The 21,391-nt window shown below is 37.5% G+C and overlaps 1 protein-coding gene across 1 annotated transcript in view; it reads right to left on the bottom strand.

Annotated features, from left to right (window-relative positions):
• The window catches only part of LOC150084014 (protein kinase C-like), a 77,755-nt gene extending 63,599 nt beyond the window's left edge, over positions 1 to 14,156 (bottom strand). The window contains exon 1 of the mRNA XM_090374988.1: positions 13,649 to 14,156. Coding sequence (XP_090231114.1) covers positions 13,649 to 14,005 — 357 coding nt within the window. The 5' untranslated portion in view covers positions 14,006 to 14,156. The remainder of the gene's footprint in view (positions 1 to 13,648) is intronic.
• Positions 14,157 to 21,391: the final 7,235 nt, after the last annotated feature.

The raw sequence follows: 21,391 nt of genomic DNA, 5'->3' as shown, positions 1-21,391 counted from the left end.
GGCCACATGGTGCAAGAAAGCCTATGGCTTATGCTGCACCAGCCAAAAAAACAAAAAAAAAAAAAAAAAAAACTGAATAGAACAATGACAAAATAATAATAATAAAATAAATAAATAAATATATATATAAATAATAATAATTAATAAAAGAAAAGGAAATTAAACCTATCATACTATGCGCTTCACTAACCCAAAGGTACTATCCAGATGACCTATGAATTTCCCCAAACTGTCAGCCTCTACCACCCATGTAGGCAACTTATTCCAATAATTTATAACTCGCTGGCTAAAATAAAACTTCCTGCAGTCCAATCTAAATATTTCTCCTCGTAACTTGAATTTATATCCACTAGTTCTAGCATCATTTATAATCTTGAAAATTTCATCATCATTCATTTTACTGATGCTTCTCGGAGCCTTAAACACCTCAATCAAATCTCCTCTAAGGTGTCTAGTTTCCAAACTCTGCAACCCACATATTCGAAGTCTTTCTTCATAAGGACGCCCTTTTGCCGATCTCACCAGGCAATTTAACCGTCTTTGCACCCTTTCAAGAAGCTCAATGTCTTTCTTTAGGTGCGGTCTCCATACCTGAACAAAGTATTCCAAGTGTGGTCTAACAAAAGCCTTATATAATGGGATTATCATGTCCCTATCTCTACTTGCAAAAGTTCGATAGATCATCGATAGGACACCATGGGCCTTCCTTGAAACACCTGTTTACAATGCTCAGAGAATTTCATGTCTTACCGTATCGCAACACCCAAGTCCCTTTCCTCCAGTACTGGGTTTAGTTGAACTCCACCAAGTGAATACGTTATTTTGGGATTGCTGTTTCCCAGGTGTAATATCTTAGACTTTGCTGGATTAAAGCATAGCTGCCATTTTTCTGACCATTCCTGAAGTCTATCTAGGTCTCTCTGAAGAAGCTCAGCTTGACAGTGATCATTAACTACTCTACCAATTTTAACATCATCTGCAAATTTAGACACCACGCCCTCTATCACTTCATCGATGTCGTTTATGAAAATTAAAAACAATAGTGGTCCTAATACTGATCCTTGGGGAACCCCACTTCTTACATCAACCCAATCTGAGGAATAGCCATTTATCACAACCCTCTGCCTCCTGCCCTGAAGCCATCCTGCTATCCATCTAAGGATTTTCCCTGTGATTCCAACCTGTTCCAGCTTATAAAGCAACCGCTCATGTGGGCCTGAGTCAAAAGCTTTGCTGAAATCTAAATAAACAATGTCAAAATTATTCCCTAAATCCAGCTCGTGAGTGACCCTTTCAAAATAGCAAACCAGATTTGTTAAACATGATTTTCCCTTTACAAAACCATGCTGAGTATCCTTGAGAATTTCAATTCGATCCAAACGATCCTGAAATCCACCTTTGATCATTGCCTCCATGATTTTCCCTACCACTGAAGTCAGACTGACAGGACGATAATTTCTCACTTCACTCTTAGAGCCACCCTTATGTATGGGAAATACAATGGCACTTTTCCAATCCAAGGGAATCTCCCCAGTCTAGTGATGCTCGCATAATTAGCCTCAATGGTTCAATGCACTCACTTGCCGCCTCCCTTAAGATTATAGGGTATATTCCATCAACTCCAGGAGCCTTAATGGCCTGTAGGCTCGAAAGTTTTTTCATTAAATAATCTTGCAAAATTTCAATATCATTAATTACATATTTTTCAACTTCGCTCCCACAATTTCCCATTGCCACAAAAGGTTTTTCATTTGTAAATATCGATGCAAAATAACTGTTGAGTTCATCCGCAACGGCAGCTGGTGTATTTAATACCATCCCCTTTCTCTTACGTAAAGGTCCGATCCGTTTTGTCCTGCTCTTCTTGGCATTTATATATGTGAAGAATTCCTTATCCCCCCCCCCCTCCTCTTTGCTCTGTTTGCTAGTGATTTCTCATAAACTGCCTTTGCCTGTCGAACCTTTTCTGTGGCTCTATTACAGATCACCTTGTAGCTGTTATAGGCTTCAGTACTTTTTATTGCTCAAGTAATGTGGCAACTTCACTATTCATCCAACTTGGAACCTTCCTCATGGAGTATTTTTTTTAATGGTAAATACGCATTCAAGGCATCTGTGATTAATGTTTTAAAAGTATACCACGGTTCAAATGTATTCTCTGTGCGATATCTACCCAGTTAATAGAGGCCATGTAGTACCTTAAGGCATTGTAATTTCCTTTTCTGAAATTAAAACCCATTCCTTTGCCTTTTACTACTGCTACCTCTCTCATCATCATCCACCGTAGAACTCCGTGATCACTTCCTGCTACTGGTTCCTCTACTGTCAGCTCTGTTATGTCATCTGATTCGTGAGTGATGATGAGGTCCAGGATAATCCCATTATATAAGGCTATTGTTAGAGCACACTTGGAAAACTGTGTTCAAGTATGGAGACTTGCAACTAGAAAAAGACATTTTGCTTCTTGAAAGAGTCCAAAGACGGGTAACTCACCTGGTGAGATCGGCAAAAGGGTGTCCATATGAGGAAAGACTTTGAATATGTGAGTTGTAGAATGTGGAAACTAGGAACCTTAGATGAGACTTGACTGAGGTATTTAAGGCTCTGAGAAGGATAAGCAAATTCACGGTAATAAATGATTCTAGAACAAAGAGCCATAATTTCAAGTTATGGGGGGAGATGTTTAGCGTGGATTGCAGGAAGTTTTATTTTAGCCAGCAAGTTATAAATTGCTGGAATATGTTACGTACCCGGGTGATAGAGGCTGACAGTTTGGGGAAATTCAAAGGTCAGCTGGATAATTACCTAAGGGAGAAGGGAAATGCATAGGTTTTCTATTTCCTTTTCTCTTATTAATTTTTTTTTTTAATTTTTTTCTTATTATTATTATTTTATTTATTGTTGTTATTTTATTTATTTTTTTATTTTATTTTTATTTTTTTGACTGGTGCAGCATACGTCATAGGCTTCCTTGCACCAATGTGGCCATTGCTAATACTAATACAACCGAGAAATTAAATTTCTACATGTCAATGCACAGTGTACCAAAGACTTCTTAGACTAAATCCAACTCAAGGCAGATGAGGAAAATGTCAATGTCAGGAACCACACTCCCACTTCAAACAGGTGGGGGGGGGCTTACTTACCTATAAAATTATTCCAACTGAAGAAGACACCCCCAGGGCTGCCAATTGTAGTATGTAACCCAAACATCACAGTCACAAGAGTCTCTACGCTTTGCTGGAAGAACCTGGAAAACAACAACGGAGATAGATAGATAGATAGATGAAATTCACGAGTTTGTGGGTAGTAAATGGATGGCCATTGCACAAAACAGAAGGAACTGGAAAGTTGCTGGAGAGGCCTTCATCCTGCAGTAGACTGAAAATGTCTGATGATGATGAACTGAGATAAGAGAGTGCAAGTAATGGAGCCTGACTGATATTCTGAACTATTTTTCAATCATATTGTCAATTAGTTTTTTTTTTTCCTCTCTTAATGTTACCAAGAAGGCCATTCACTATAAGGCAAAATAACTGTCAGGTATTTCGTACATCATCAGTCATTTTGTTTTCCAGTTCTTGTGACAGTAAATATCTGCTTTACTTCTGGACCAATAAATATATGCCACCTTGAAGATTCAATGTTTTAACAAATTGTTTCACTAGCCCTAAATTCAGGTGGAGTTGGAGTGGTGGAGAAAATATTTTGTTTCTTGGAACTAAGATTTTTTTTTTTCTTTTTCTTTATTAAAACCTGAAACAAGAAAACTATTGGAATATATAATTACAACCACGAATGAGTCGAAGGCTGAAAAGAGAAAAGATATTTGTTGACAACAGGCTTGAATTTCTGTAGATTGTAATTTCTGGAATATATATTTGAAGGAAGGAAGATTGTTCAAAAGAACAGAAGTAGAAGGAACACATAAATAAGAGGAAATCTTAGTTCTGAGTTTGGAGTTGGACAGTGAATGAATGTTAACTGGTTGATGAACATATTTAATCTAGTTTGGAAAATGGTGGCAGAATAACAGATGCCAATGCTAAATAGAAATTCCAGTGAAAGTATCTACAGAGAGGCATGCAGCAGAAAGTGAATATCTTTGAATCACAGTGGGGAGATATCATAAGAGATGGGACAAAAAATACAGCGATCATCCTAATATGAACAAGTTAAAGAGCCTGAGAGAGGTTTTTTGGACACCACCCCAAATTTCAGAATAATATTCTATATTTCAGAGTCAACGGCTGTTTGTAGAAAAAGTAAGACCAAGAAAACATTTTTTTGATGCTGGGGAAGAAATATTTCTGATATGCTTACTAATGCCAAGATAGATTAGAAGCCAGGGTGATTAGTATTAGTAATAAAAAATGATGCAAGAAAGCAAAATTTATACAGCAACAACAACAAAAAAAAACCTTCATATTTCACCTATCCATCCCTCCAACAGTTTATATAGTTCTTTCTTAAATTTTTTCAAGCTATCCACTTCCACAACATCAGACAGAAGTTTGTTCCAGCAATCGACCACCCACTGGCTAAAGCTAACTTCCACACATCTTATTCTTCAACCATTCTTCCTCAATTTGAATTTATGTCCCCCTATGTGCATAGTCTCAGCAAGCGGAAACTCTCATTAGCACTGAGCTTGCTCGATCCATTCAAAGCCTAAAATATCTCAATCAGATCGCCTCACAGGTGCCTAGTCTCCTGGTGCTGCAATTTGCAGAACTGAAGCCTTTCTTGGTAAGTGCACCCCTCTGTTCCCCTCACCAATCTCATTGCCCTTCTCTGTACCGACCCCAGCAGCTCTACATATCTCCTAAAATGAGGCCAAAAGAGCTCCGATAGAGATAAGCTATCCCTAATACAGATACATGATTTGTCTAGCTGAGTGTTATTAAAGATGGAAATAAAACCAGTAGACTATTTTTTGTGTGAAACAGGACAGGACTGAGTTTTAGAAAGATTGACATTAACTATTTTCTTTGTGCTATTGGAGAATGAATTGGAGATGGCATTTAAGGAACTGATGATGGATATTGAAGTTGCAGTTGTTCAGGCAGAGCAATGTTTCTCAAATTGGAAGGTGGAATGCAGTGTCCTATCGTCAGCAAAACAATGAATAGGATTTCCAGTCAGTGGAAGGTCATTAACATAAGAGGAAAAGAATGGGAGAAAGGAATGAGATTCTAGGGAACACAAGCATTAGCTGAGAAGTAGAAAAGACAAGAGAGCCATCGACCATCACCTGCAGTAAGTGATCAGAGCGACCTTGCTACCTGACTGAAAAAAATGGCAATCTGTAAGATTGATTCACTGATGGCAATCTGTAAGATTGATTCACTAGCCCTAAACTGATATGGCGTGAAGAAGGAAATACTCTGTTTCTTGGAACCAAGGTTTTGTTTTTTTTTTTTGTTTTATGAAAACCCTCAAACATGGAAGGCATAAATCTTCTAAAGCTTCTTTAGAAAACCTTTATGCAATTAAAAGTCTTGAATATGTCAGGAGACCACGTGATCTTCACCAAACATTTCAATCAAATTTGTCCAAAGATGAGTAACATAAGCCAATATATCACCTGTTGATCATCACTGATGGAATCCATACGGTAATCACTGATCAGATTAAAGTTTAATATAGTTTGAGTTACTTTATTATTATTATTATTATTATTAGCCATATGGTGCAAGGAAGCCCGAGGCTTATGCTGCACCGGCCAAAAAAAAAAAAAAAAAAAAATCCCAAGTTACCTTCAGAGAGAGAGAGAGAAGTAGAAAGGAATTACCAAGAATATTTATGTCCGAATTAGAGGTGGAATTGGATTAGTGATGGGCGACCTGTATTATAATTTAAAGTAGTAACTATCAGCTGGTAGCTGGCTTAAGTACTTCATGCTTTTTCTCATAAGTAAAGCAACAATAATGAGTAAACAGTGCACGTATTCCTCTGTTCTACATCATTCTTGTATAGATTAAATCCTTTATCTAATCCATGGTTTCCAATAAATGCAAAGACTTTGAAATAAGAACAATGCAGAACAGAAGAATTAAGGAAATTATAGACCACACAGATTCAGAAACTTGGATATGCCTCTTATCCAAATGATTGACAAGCATTCTATTCTCCTGCCATGCAACCTCGATTCATTCATCAATTTTTGTTGCATCCTGACATCTATTACATCCTCATGTAAATATTATCATTATTACCATTCCTCTAACTCCTGCAGTAATAATCATGGAAAATTACTCCTACCTTACATAATAAAATAACCCCATCACAGAGTCAGTAATTCTATCCATAGACAAACGCTGGCCACATCACCACCATACGTCACAACCACAAACATCAACAAACAATTAACCACGTGCCTCATGCACCATCCTGGCAGTGCATCTCTATTCCAACTGCCATTCAAGTATTTTAATCCGATGAAGGCTGCCACCCAGCCGAAAGCTAATTTATTTATTGTAGTTTTATTAATGCTCTGTGTAACAAAATAAAAATAAATTTTCGCATTACTCCTACCTTACTGACCACATCCCATTAAACGTCTCCCTTTCTGACTATATTATAGTCAGAAAGATTAAAAGAATCCTGTAAGCTATAGAATCTTTTCTTTATTAAAAAATTTCTATTCCTGTCATTCTCAGTGCCATCTTCTAAATGCAAAGGTCATAACCACTTATATCTGATTTACTGATTGTTCTTTACAGAGATTTTTCTTCATATACATGTAGTTTTGGAAGGGAAATTCTCATGCAAGCCCAATAAGTTTGGTGTAAAACTTCTGCAAATCATTATGATTTTTGGCTCTTACTGAAAATCATGATCAAGGAAAGATAAAACTAAAGCTACAGAAGTTGATCCAAGGCTAAGCCATTTAGGCAACTTTACTTAAAAAGGTTTCCACTACAGTGAATTACTTCATTAAGAGTTTGAAATGAAGACCTGAAACCTCTGCCAAAGAGAAATAATTCAAGATCTATATTTTTTCCCAAGAGTAAACATCAGAAAAACAACAAAATAGCGAAAAATGTGTAGGAAAGCACTACAAAAATGCTACACAGTAATAATCTCTAAAAACTACATGCCTCGGTAAATGCTGACTGGGTGAGTGTTTCAAGATTCAACCTAAATTCAAAAATGTAAGCTTTAATGTCGGATGTCAAAGATATATATGCTGAATCTCACAACTGCAAGTCCCAGTAATGTTGGATATTGGATTTAGGTTTCACAGAAACTGTAGTCCAAAATTAGGCATCCATGAAGAATGCATTTTAAATACACATATACTTATATTTTGTTTATTTCTGAATGCCTCTCAAAATTTTCATTCTCTTAAAATGTAATTATATAATATATATCCATCCTTTATCTTCCAACTGTTTGCCACATTAATTTCTCTGTACTTCATGAACATAAAGTAACATGTGGACTGGCCAACTGGGCTAGCCGGGTGGGTAAAGCTAGCCAGGCAGGCAAACCTTTGGGTTGCCTGCCTGGCAACCCAAAGGTTGCGGGTTCGAATCCCGCCTCGGGCTTGGATCAGAATAGAAAATGCAAAAACTTTGGGAGGTGCAATATGGCCACAGAAGTCGATGTGACAACTAACAAAAAAAAAAAACATGTGGACTACTTTTTCAACAATGCCGACGCTGTTAAAAAGAGCAAGTAGGACAAATTAGATTAACCATTTAAGACTAGTAACTAATGCTGTTGAGACAAATAAATTCATGAAAGAACATCCTGATGTATTCTTTTTGTGGGTCGAGATGCTCTGTGGTACTTCCTGTACTATTTGTTCAGTCACTGTAAAAGACAGGAAAGTGCTGAAAGAAAGGATTGGTAATTAATTTGTAGCTTTCTAATCTTGATTAATTTTTAACTCTTTTTTTTTAACTATGTTAAATAATAAATTGATTGATATTAATAAGTTGATTAATACTAATTGAATTATTAATTAAAGGATAAAAAAATTAGATTAAATTATTAATGTATCTAATATTGCTGTCATTACACCTTTAAACTCCCATCTACTTCTCACACATAGGTTGACCTTTCAGCTGCATTTATATAAACATTAAGTTAATCTAAGACTAAACTCTGATGGTGCTATGTCAGAACCAGTTCTCAGGATTAGGATTTAGATTTCAGTCATTGTAAGACTAAGGTTAAAGGCTGATGACAATCATATGCAAGGACAATTTTTTTAGTTTTGGTGCTATAGCATTAATAGATCATGGGATTAGCTTTTAATCTTGAAGTGATCCTTTGAAATCTTCTTAATTGTGTATGGAGATTACATGTGTTTTGAAAATGTGGATATTATATACTTTCATTATAATTAATATTATTTCCTTATACCTATAATGAAAGTATCTTTGTAGATCCTGTCAGTAGTTCTTAAAGGAAGGTTTTGGAAATTCCATTTGTGTAGCAAAGATGATGAATTTGCTCATGTAACATTCAGTTACGTCAACAAAAGCTTTATCTGTCTTACGTTCTTTTATTCCTTTAAAGCCTCTTACTAATCTGTCCAATGTATGATTTTTACACTGCAGCATTAAAATTCAGTTAATAATGCCAACTGTAATAAAATATCTATAATACCACAAAGATTGGTTTTCTCCACTCAAAGTCAACTATAACTGACATTTAATGTTTGTTTGTTTTTTGACAGGCTATCCCATCAGGCTTAAATGAGGACAAGAAACTTCGTGCAGACAGTTTAAATCACAAGTGACTTTAAAATTTCAGGGAACTAAACAATATGAAGTGTGCACAAAAATTTCTTCCAAAAATTTTACTATTTAAGCATGAAACTTTTCATAACAATTAATAATTTAATAATTTAATAATGTAAGATTATTATTAGCCATATGGTGCAAGGAATTATGCCGCAACAACAAAAAAAAAATTCCCGCATTACCCTGAGAGACAGAGAGGGGAGGGAATCACCAAGAAAGAGAAGAATGATGATATCCAGCTCAGGACCCTGGGTTTTTCATCACAAAACAATACCCATGTTTTTTATGATACACAGTGTTCATTTTAAAAGAATAATGTACACAAAAACCAAAGAACATTCTGAATTGCAACACCATTACAATTCAGAATATTTTTTGGTTTTTATGTACCAGAAAATTGCAATTTTGTAGTTACCAACTCTTAAAGGGTTAAATTATTAAATTCATACCAGCAGGCTACAACTCATTTCCAATTAAAAGTTACTCTAATTATAAAAACATTAATTATTAAACTGACACTACCCAGTAAATTGCAAGGTGGTCTGAAAGGTCAGCCACATTAAAATCCAATGGGAATTTATGGTAATAGTTATGGATATTGGAAGATGAATAAATTATAAGCAACCACATTTTTATTTCTGCATTCCAGCTATTAAGTGCTGACTCGGTATATGTATTATCAGATTCTCTTGAGCTATTAACAAATTCTGCCTAATTATTTCCAAGTCTTACTTTTATTTCCAAATCTAATTATTTCCTTTCACTTTAACACTTATATATATATATATATATATATATATATATACAGTAAATACAAGTCTTGATCAAAACTCAGGTTAACTATATAAGCATATTTTGTTTACTTACAAACAATTCTGTTATTTGGCTAGTGGAAATTTTCTAATTCAATGCAATAAAAAAATATTTCCATCAAAAAACAACTATCAACCATTAATATATTCTGATATAAATTTATAACCAAGAGCAGCACTCAGTTTATGTATTCATTTAAAAAAAAAACTTAAGGTTTTAAAAATATGTTGACAAAGTATTTAGATATTATGAATCAGAGCTGTAATACTCAATATGTTCTACGTTGATAATAAAATTAGTAAAACAATAAGAGGAGTTTACCTCAATATAGTACGTAGAACACTTCCGTATGATACCCTCCAGAAATTAAAACGGAAAAAAAGAAAAAAATCGACAACTTACCGGTACATTAGAGTAAAATATAAATAATTAAATAATCAATTTAACACAATTCAAATCAATTTAAAACAATTAAAAATCAAATTAACGCAATTAAAAGAATCTAACGAAAATATTCAAAACGATTTTCCTTCCTTAGGAAGGAAGGAAAATCGTAGTATGGGAGGCATCATTTGCTCTGTATCTCATATTGTGCTCTTCCTTCACGAGTTGCCATGGTATTGCACTACCTCGAATAAGTAATGCTTCACTAATAGAGAAGACTATTGTTACTTATTCTTAGTGAGTATCAACCACCCAGAGGGCACCGTTTCAAAGCTATTGGCTTATTATCGGTGGGTGGGCAGGTATCCTGGCATTTAGTTAATTTTAAATATCATATATACCTTTTGGCATCTCTCATATTGTGTGATTATCTTCACAACTGGGTTGTCATGTCTGCAATACCAGGGTACCTGCCCACCCGCCGATGATAGGTGGTGGTACTCACTGAGAATAAGTAACAATAGTCTTCTCTATTTGTGAAGCGGTACTTATTCGAGGTAGTGCAATACCATGGCAACGAGTTGTCATGGTATTGCACTACCTCGGATATGAGATAACGAGCAAATTATGTCTCCCACACTATCATCATAGTTTCTTTAATAGTAGTAGTAGTAGTAGTAGTGGCACTTGATGCAAGAAAGCAAGTGTAGGAGCTTATGCAGCATCAGCCAAAAAAAAAAAAAAAAAAAAATCACACCATTCCCTCCAAATGCCTGTCCAGTTCCTCCTTAAATTTATTTAATCTATCAACTTCCACAACGACAGATGGAAGTTTGTTCCAGCAATTAACCACCCGCTGGCTAAAGGCAAATTTCCGCACATCTATTCTACATCTATCCTTTCTTAATTTGAACTTATGTCCCCGTAGGTTCGTATTCTGAACAAGTGGGAGGATCCCATCAGAATTCAGCGTGCTCAACCCATTCAAGGCCTTATAGACCTCAATCAGATCACCGCGCAGGTGCCTAGTCTCCAGCCACTGCAATTTGCAGAACTTAAGCCTCTCTTGGTAAGAGGATCCCTTCATTTCCCTCACCAATCGTGTTGCTCTTCTCTGTACACGCTCAAGCAAATCTACATCCTTCCTAAAATGAGGCCTCCAGACCTGTACGCAGTACTCAAGGCGTGGCCTGACCATTGCCTTATACAGAGGGACAATCACCTCCTTTTCCCTGCTAGCAAAATTCCTATATATCATTGACAAAACCCCATGACCTGCCCTAGCAGCCTGTCTACATTGCTCAGAAAACTTCATATCTGACTGCACAATTACTCCCAGGTCTTTTTCATTTTCTACCACCTTAAGTGTAGTACCACACAGTTGGTACGTTTCTCTGGGGTTACTTCTACCCATATGCAGTACTTTGCATTTGTCAAGGTTAAACTTCAGTTGCCACTTCTTAGCCCATCTGCCCAAATTATCTAGATCCTGTTGCAGTAGCACACTGCCATTACTGTCATTAACAACCCTGTCAACCTTTGTATCATCTGCAAACTTCGACATTAAGCCTGATATACCTTCATCAATATCATTGATAAATATACAAAACAACAGTGGACCCAACACCGAACCCTGTGGGACTCCACTAATAACATTAGTCCACGAAGAGCAGCACCCATTGATTACCACCCTCTGTCTTCTCCCACTTAACCATCCTTTTATCCATTGTAGCAACTTACCCTTAATACCATTCTGCTCCAATTTGTACAGTAGTCTTCCATGCGCAACAGTGTCAAAAGCTTTCCTGAAATCCAAGTATATGATATCAAAATTATTTTTTGCATCCAGTTCCTTTGTGACCACATCATAATAACCAATCAAATTTGTCAGACAAGACTTTCCCTTAACAAACCCATGCTGTGTCTGAATTATTGCTGCAGTCTTGTCTAGATGATCCTGCAATGCATCTTTAACCAGTGACTCCATTATTTTACCCGGAACAGAAGTTAAACTAACTGGTCTGTAATTATTCGTGTCACCCTTCGAACCTCCTTTGTGAATTGGGGATACATTTGCACATCTCCAGTCCGTGGGAACCTCCCCTGAATCCAAGGATGCTCTCATAATTATGGCTAAGGGTTTGCTTAGTTGCTTTGCCGCCTCCTTTAATATAACTGGATAGATCCCATCCGCCCCAGGTGCCTTTCTTATGTTTAACTTCAACAATTTCTCCTCCACTTTGCTCTCAGTTATTACAAAATCATTAAGCACACTGCTACAATTTGATAACCTTCTTCCATTTTCAAACTGTAATGATTCCTCACGTGTGAATGTAGATGCAAAATACTCATTCAGTTTGTTTGCTATCTGAGCAGGATCATCAACAGTCGAACCATCGATGTCAAGTGGACCAATCATATTCAGCCCCTTCCTTTTAGAGTTTATATAAGTAAAGAAATCCTTGCTGTTTTTCTTAGCATCTTTTGCCAAAGATTTCTCGTAATCCGCCTTTGCCTGCCGAACCTCCTTTGTGACCTGATTACAGACTACTTATATCTGCTACAGGCTTCTGCGTCGCCTGATAATTTATATGCATCCCATGCATTTTTCTTCTCTGTCACGAGTCTCATTAGTTCATTTGATAACCATTTAGGCCTAAACCTTGAACAATATTTCTTCATCGGTATGAAAAGTCTAGTAGCTTCCACGATTAATTCCTTGAATGCTTCCCACTTAGAATTTACTGTTTGTAACATCGTCAGTCGATCCCACTGTACAGAATTTAAAAACTGTCTGAGACCACTGTACTCCCCTTTACGGAAGCAAAAACCCTTTCCTTTACCCCTGACGGTAGTTACTTCTTTGAGTAAATCCCACTTCAGCACAGTGTGATCACTGCCACCTAGTGGTTCCTTTATCTGCAAATTCTTAATACACGAATGATCACTGCTGATAACCAGATCAAGAGTATTACTTTCTCTGGTTGCCTCTCGAACATGCTGCTGCAGAAAACAATCATCCAATAAATCCACAAAAGTCTGACTAGTGTGTGAGTGACCAACCCACAAGTTCCAGTCAATATCTGGGAAGTTAAAATCCCCCATTATAAGACATTCTGATTTACTGGCCCACTCTATTTCTCTGTACAATTGTTCATTGTACTCATTCGAGTCATTAGGCCTATAACACACTCCTACTCTTATTTTTGCTTTTGCAGTGCTTATGTCACACCAAACTGACTCAACAGTGCACTGTCCATCTATATCAACTGGATGCACTTCTTTTGATTTTATGTTTTTCTTAATTAACAGCATAACACCTCCTCCCTTTCTGTCCTGTCTATCCTTTCTGTACACATTGTACTCCCCAAATTCCAGTTCTGCATTCCTTATATCTTTGTGACACCACGTCTCTGCTATCCCAACAATATCCGCCTTTGATGTCTTGACCAACACTTCAAATTCATCAAATTTATTTACTATACTTCTAGCATTGGTATACATGCAAGCATACATGCTCCTATGCCTATTCCTTGTTACCCTAACACATCCCATATACCCAACTATTCCAGGATGACTGCCATCCATCCCTGAAACCCCAACACCCCTCGCTCCAGGTCGCTTCTTATTCTAATTATCTATGGTGTATCTACACCGATATTATATAGGTATTAAACTATCTTTATACGTACCCAAATACCAGATTCATTAGTGTCAGCTTCCTTGGACGAATTCACAAGCTCATCAAATGACACAGTACAGTTAGCCACGAAATCATCGGGCGGTATGGCAGCATCGTGAAAAACAGTCAGTCCTAAATTTTGTCCGTTATGAACTTCCGTGTTAAAGGATTCATTCCATACAGGTTCAAACGTCTTCTGTTTCGTTGTAGATCGATCTACATGAATTTCGTCCACGTCGATGGAGACGTAAGGATCTATCAACATCGGCTGCTGCTTTCCAACGTTGTGCCGAGTAGCGAACTCTGTAGGGCGTAGTTCCATGGCTTCGCATATTTTCAACTTCAATGTTCCTGTGAAATTTTCCATTACCAGACCGCACTAATTACAAGCAAACTTACAAAACCATGTTTCGCTCCATCAGTATCTACAAGTCATTTGGTTCCGAAAATTGTAAATCACCCAAACCATTAGAAAGAATACAGGTTTCAACCGTAAAAATTATACAAGTTCGCTGAGAATTCACAGATTTAGCAATTGCGCCACAGAGTAGTAATATATCTTACTCTTGCGCAAAATACTAGCACCTTATCAAGGACAGCGCCCTCTTTGAGCATAACAATAACTTTAAGAAAAAAAATTATCATTAAGGGAAAAAAAAAGATTATCATTAATATTCAATACTGCTGCATATAACATGAATATCTCGTTTCAATACTGCTGCTCGAATTTCAATACATTTTCAATATTGCTGCTCGTTGTTTTGAATATCTTGTTTCAATACACTTGCATGTAACATGCAACAGTATTGAAACGAAATATTCAAAACAACTCGAGCTTTATTGTTATTAGCCATATCGTGTGAGGAAACCTGAGGCTTATGATGCACCAACCGAAAAAAAAAAAAAATTCTCAATTACCCTGAGAGAGAGAGAGAAGTAGAAGGGAATCACCAAGAAAGAGAAGATCGATGATATCTACTGTAGCTCAGAACCCTGGGTGTAGACTTGCATACAAATGGATACGCAATTATTAGCTTTAATTTTTTTTAATTTAATAAGGCAACACTCAGGATTATGCACATACACTGAGTGGACAGAAATCATGGGATACCTACCTAGTAAAGGGTAAGGAAATTATTAAAATGTGAACATTTTTATATCGTAAAATATTCTCATAAATAGCCACACATTACTTTTGCCAGTCACTATATGTGTAGAGAAATAAGGCCGTGTTGAAAGTTGTTTTGTCCGATTCTATTCTTAGGAAAGCAGTAATCGAATTTCCATCTCACTCCCATAGTTCGGTCAATCCACTACATGAAGCCGACATTCGATAGGATCAGCTAAGTAGTGCTGCGCTTGCATTACTCAGATATACAGTGGCAAAATCTGTGGGGGCTAGTGAGTAAATCGGAATGAGGAAGGTATTCTTGAGAGAAATTCGAACTGATTACTGCGAATTGACTCTTGTTGGAAAATGATGGACAGAGGTAAATAGACTTTGTATGAAGAGAATACCTTGGTATAACCCGGAAGTATCATCGTATATCAATTAATAATTTACTCCTTTCTCACGGTAGATTTCTCAAATTAAACGTGTCTAATTACTAGGACAGGTGATCCTAGATTTGCTTTTCCCCACAGAAATAGGCTCTTAACCAATCAAAAACAGGGCCATCAAAAGGGGAAAGGGATGTATATATTGGGACTATGGGAAAAACGAGGAGTTCTAGATGAAGATGGAAAAAGGAGCTAAAACTTTGATGATGAGAGATGAACAAGAGGAGGGAGTGCCTGGCAAGTCGCTAGGAAAGTATTTGGGTAAGTTCGTCCTTTAGTTTAGCGACCGGTTATCTGGAATTACTGAACGACCACAGCTACGATTATATTCCCCACCTAATATCACATACTAACCTCTCTCCTCCCAGCTAAATTCACATATGTATTTTCTATATTAAGGCCAGAATGTGTCATCTATTGTACCAACTACTGGATACTGCGTTTCCAGTAACGATAAAGGTAACTATATGTCAACCCCACACATTCGCCTATAAATTCGAATAGCTGGATGCTCTTCTACTTATTGTATAAACAACGATTGTTTACCGAAACTACATGAAGAATGTCGACAGAATGGCAGAAAGGTGCCACGTTACCACTATCCATTAACTAGTAAAAGTAAAGCTAACACTTACAACATAATATAATTCTAATTCCCTGTTTTACTTATTAATTCTTTTACTGTAAATAAATACACAAGTCCATGTATGTATAATAAACTATACCTTGTTTGTTGATCTATCTTTCTTCAGGACTATTCCGAAATACACACTTTTGATAGCATATATATATATTTAAATAGACTATCATAAAGGCGGGCTCAAAGGCCAATACACAAAGGGCCTTAGAGTTAATCATCACAACGCAATTCTCGTTGCTGCATTCTTGCCCAACGTCCATCTGGGTGAGTTTTAGAGCACAGAATCTTGTCCTAATTTAACGCTAGACGCTCATATAAAATCCTAGTCTTTCTGGTTTCTCATTTTAGTGCTGGAAACCTGCCTGGGAGTCTTGATATCCGTATTAAACGCTGCCCAGCAGGCGCCCTACATTATTACAGAAAAGACTTCGGAACAACTGGTGCTATAGCGCGACCAGGATTTATTGTGTTTTTGCGGATGAAAAACCACTCTTTGATCAATGCTTATGATCAATTCTAAGAGCTCTAAACTGAGGAGAGTGACAATAAGAGACACTAGAAATAGGGGATGAAATAAAGGGGATTACTGAAGTAGTCAAAAAAAAAAAAAAAATTTTTTTGACAGCCTGAGTAATAGTCAGAGACATTTTATCTAATATTGTTTTCCCTTTCAGCTGTACAAACAACACAGACGTCTGAAAGTACACTCATACTAGTTAACAATTAGCAACTAGTAACCTTTTGAATTATTTATTTTCAAAAAAAAAAAAAAGGGGAGTAATTTTTTTTTTCCTCTCTTGTACAGTTGCTATATGTTGGAACACTTATTATTTTAGTAGTGTGATTATTAACCTTATAATTTCTTTTAGCTCAACGGAAAGGTAAGTGACACTATTTTGGGGGTTCCACAAAATACAGATAGACTCACCCAGTTTAGAATCAAAAATATAAATAGGGTCACTTGATTTTACCCAGATATCAGATATTTAAAATGGAAGGTCAGAGCCCCCAGACTACACAGATTACAGAAGTAGACCTATCAGCCCCCTTGTTTGAGATGCAACAGACACAACCATCCCCTCCTGATCCAGTTAGGTCTCATTTGGCTAATATTGCAGGCTACATTGGTTTAGTGCCTACTTTTTTTGGAAAAGTTGATGAGGGCCCCTCAGTACAAATGTTTTTTGAGACCTTAGAGAGCGTTGGAGAGTTAGCCCTCTGGCGGGACATTGAATTATTACTAGTCTGTAAGGCAAAAGTTCGCTCCGTTGCAGCCGAATTTTTGGCTCAATCAACCGATTTACGCAAAGAGAAAAATTATAGTGTATTTAAAAAAGCCTTTTTGGCACAATTTGAGAAAACAGAACCATTAGTAACCAGCCTTCACCAATTCGCAACAGCTATACAGGGGGGGTGGCAGAGCCAATTGCCAGCTACAGTGCGAGAGTGAAAAACTTAGCACTCTTAGCGTTTAAAACTCAAAATGATTCTCCAGAATCTTTAAATATACTTGATCAGGCTATGTTGGCCCAATTTCTCAGGGGGATTTCTAATAAAATTAAACGAATGGTGCTTACCCAGAACCCCCTAACTTTTTCAGAAGCGGTTACAATAGCAAAAAGGGAGGAAACCAATAATGAAATCATAGAAACAAGAAATAGGCCAATTAATGCTATTTTGAGTCAAACTAACAATGATGAAGTCGGGAATCAACACAAAAATTATTTTGAAAACATTATTAGACCCATACAAGAACAAATACAGAACATCCAACAAACATTAAATGCATTGACAATTAACAATCCCACTCATAATAATTCAGAAAACCGAGTCACACCTGTTAATGAAATAGACCGCTATCAAAATTGCAAGACAGTAGCCTATGCACCCCCCCCTTATCAGTACTTGTGAAGGGTTTAGTTCACAATATCCACAGCCAAACAGGCAAGGAGACACCGTGGCCTTGACCGCGCAGGTCAGAGGACCTTACTGGAGACGTTCTCCTGCTACACACCATGCTGAGAGGCATCTATTACCAAATACTGCCTGTGGAGCAAGACAAAGGGAGAATCGTTCTACATATCGCGGCCAACAGAGCACCTATCGCCCGACGCCAATTTCTTCTCCTTATCGTTACACAAATCGCGGAGCGAACGAATACACTGCATTACCAAAAATTAGGACGCCCCATGTTAATAGGCAAAGTTACAATTTTGATGGGAATAGAGGCAATAATGCAAATGGAAGGTATTATAACGGTCAGAATAGCAGAAATATGAACTCATATCCACGGGAAAGAAGGGGCATATTTAGAAATGAGTTTAATTTTGATCGAACATCCCCTAAAGCGGTTTTAGGTAGGCCATTAATCAGGTAGGCCGTGGAAGTTGTAGACAAGGTGCAGAGAGATCTTTTTGACTAAAACAAAGGTCAGGACTAGATAAAAGAGACTGTCAAGGTCATAGAACCGTTTTACCATGTCAAGATTACTATAGAACCCACAGACTTAGTACACAACATAAAATAGTGCAACATGGGGTGTATATTTTGGACAATGACGCCAAATTACCGATAATATCCGGATTTGTTCAAAATGTTCCAGCTAAATTTTTAGTCGATACAGGAGCAAGTGTCTCCCTTTTGAGTACCGAGCTATATAATAAAATCAAGCATGAGAAATTATTAAACCCAAGGTCACCAGATTTGACCGTAACAGGGAGTATCAGGTTACATTGTTCCTATCAATATGGAAATTACAGCTAATCTTAAATTGGATAATGCGACCTTTCAGGATAATGTTTTGGTGGCTAATGGGAATTTTAAGGGGCATTATGACGTTATTTTGGGGTTGAATGTTTTGAGACGTTTTTCCTTCATAGTTGACTTAGGCAAAAAAATGATCCGATCAATTCCATTGAATATTTGTTTAAGAGAAGTAGGTGTTAGGGAACAAGTCATGAGTTGTAAACCCGTGGTAGCTAAGCTCACATGTAAACATGTGCTACCCCCTGCGTCAGAGAGGGTAGTGACAGCATATTGTAACCAACTTGCTGTTTCCACTGAACAATTGGTGCTAACAGAGCCTAATTTTAACCTAAGTAGTGAAGACTTAGCTGTCAGGTGTTCAATCGACAAAGTACAGTCCGATGGATTGATATCAGTCTTGGTGGCAAATTTGTCGGCTGAGCCTTTATATCTTCCAAAGGGGATGGGCATTGCTAGTTTGGAAAGGGTTGAAAATAATCCAGTTACTTTTGCAGGTAAGGAAGTAGAAGAAAATAAGGCATCTCCTGTGACTTTAAAAGATTTTGATCTTGATCATTTGACTGGTGATCAGAAACATAAACTATCGGACTTGTTGTATGAATATAGAGATGTTTTTGCCAAGTGTCCGGCTCAGCTAGGAAATTCAAAGGTATTTAAACATAGAATTAAATTGACGGACAGTATACCAGTTAGGCAATCAGCTTATAGAGTTCCTTTCATGTTGAAAGATGAAGTCCGGAAGCAGGTAAATGAGCTTTTGGAATCAAATATTATCGAACCCAGCAATTCACCTTACTCTGCCCCGATAGTTTTAGTAAAGAAGAAGGATGGCACATATCGGCTCTGCATAGATTTTCGCAAGCTCAATGCTAAGACTGTCTCCGATTCATACCCAATCCCGGATTTAAATGAAATTCTTCAGCTTCTAGGGAAAGCGCGCTACTTTACTTCGCTTGATTTGCAGAGCGGATTCCACCAAATTGAAGTTCACCCCGCCGATCGTCACAAAACTGCCTTCACCACTGGTGAATCCTTATTCCAGTTCCGAAAAATGCCGTTCGGATTAAAGAACGCGCCCTGTTCTTTTGTGCGAGCAATGACCTTGACCTTACAAAATTTGCATAAAGACTCCATTTTTGCCTACCTGGACGATTTGATTGTCGCCTCATCCGACTTCGATTCGCATCTCCTGAAATTGCGAAAAGTCTTTCAGCGTCTCAGAGAATGTGATCTGAAATTGAAACCTAAGAAGTGTGAGTTTCTGAAGGAGCAATTGAAATATTTAGGTCATTTAGTCAGCGGTGACGGTATTCGTCCGGATCCGGCCAACGTCACTGCAATCCGAGATTGCAAAATTCCGAGGACTATCAAACAAGTCCGATCGTTTCTGGGAATGGCGGGATTTTATAGGAAATTTATTCCAGATTATGCTGAAATCGCCCGTCCATTGACCCAGCTGACCAAAAAGGAAACGCCATTTGTTTGGGATTGCTCTACGCAGCAGGCTTTTGACCAGTTGAAAACTATTTTGACCACTCCTCCATTATTGGTTTACCCTGATTTCACTAAATCTTTCGTTCTTTCGGCTGATGCCTCGTCCTATGCAATTGCCGCATGTTTAGAATCGCAAGTAGATGAAAATTCAAGACAACCAGTTGCCTATGCTTCGAGATTATTGAAGAAATCCGAAGTAAATTATAGTACAACAGAAAAGGAAGCATTGGCTATTATCTTTGCAGTTATGCAATTTAGACCTTTTCTAGTGGGCAATCACTTTACGCTCATAACGGACCACCAACCATTGAGCTTTCTGCTCAACTTGAAAAATCCTTCGCCCCGCTTAGCAAGATGGAGCATGCTGTTACAAGAATATGACTATAAAATTGTGTATCGTCCGGGTAAAATGCATTCAAATGCAGATTTCCTCTCGCGACCTGTGTTAGAAGCAGAGGAAAAACCAAAAAGATCAAAGGTAACAAGAACAACTGAGTTAGTCGCTCCCATATCGGCTGATGTAACCATAGAATCACTGGTTATGCCTCAGCAACAAACCAGAACTCTGATTAAAACTCTGCAAAGAGAAGATCCAATTTTGCAGAAGTTAATCGAACAGTTGGAGGGAATACCCCAAGCATCAGTGAAAATCCCAGATTCCTTCTACTTATCTAAAGAGGGAATACTATATCACTACACTTTATCTGACCCTGGAGCGACAAGAGAAGAGCCAACGGAACAACTAGTAGTGCCCGTTGGCCTGAAGTCAGAAGTGTTGAAGGCATGCCACGACAATTCTTTAAGTGGAGGCCATTTTGCGCTACAGAAGACATTGGAGAAACTCAGGAAAAATTTTTTTTGGATTGGGATGTTTTCGGAAGTGAAGAACTATATTGAGACATGTCCATCATGTATGCAACGTAAAGGTTATAACCCTAAAGCCAAAGCAGCTCTGATGAGAGTTCCCGTTGAAAATTCACCTTGGGTGCGAGTGTCATTAGACATTCTAGGACCTCTCCCTATGTCCTTGAGAGGACATAAATATCTATTGTTAGCAGTAGATAATTTCACGCGTTATGTTGAAGCAGTTCCACTCAAAACTCAGAAGGCAGATGAAGTAGCCACAGCATTTATAAACAATGTGATAGCGAGACATGGAATTCCTAAATACATACTCACAGATCGAGGTACTAATTTCATGTCCTCATTATTGCGACAAGTATGTGAAAAATTGAACATTCACCAAATTCATACCTCTCCGTTTCATGCGCAGTGCAATGCTAAGGTGGAACG

This window comes from Mastigoproctus giganteus, chromosome 6 (assembly GCF_048544385.1).
Source record: "Mastigoproctus giganteus isolate SK-2022 chromosome 6, ASM4854438v1, whole genome shotgun sequence".
Taxonomy (NCBI): Eukaryota; Metazoa; Arthropoda; class Arachnida; order Uropygi; family Thelyphonidae; genus Mastigoproctus; species Mastigoproctus giganteus.
The sequence above is the reverse complement of the archived record's forward strand: the minus strand, read 5'-3'. Positions and strand labels throughout refer to the sequence as shown.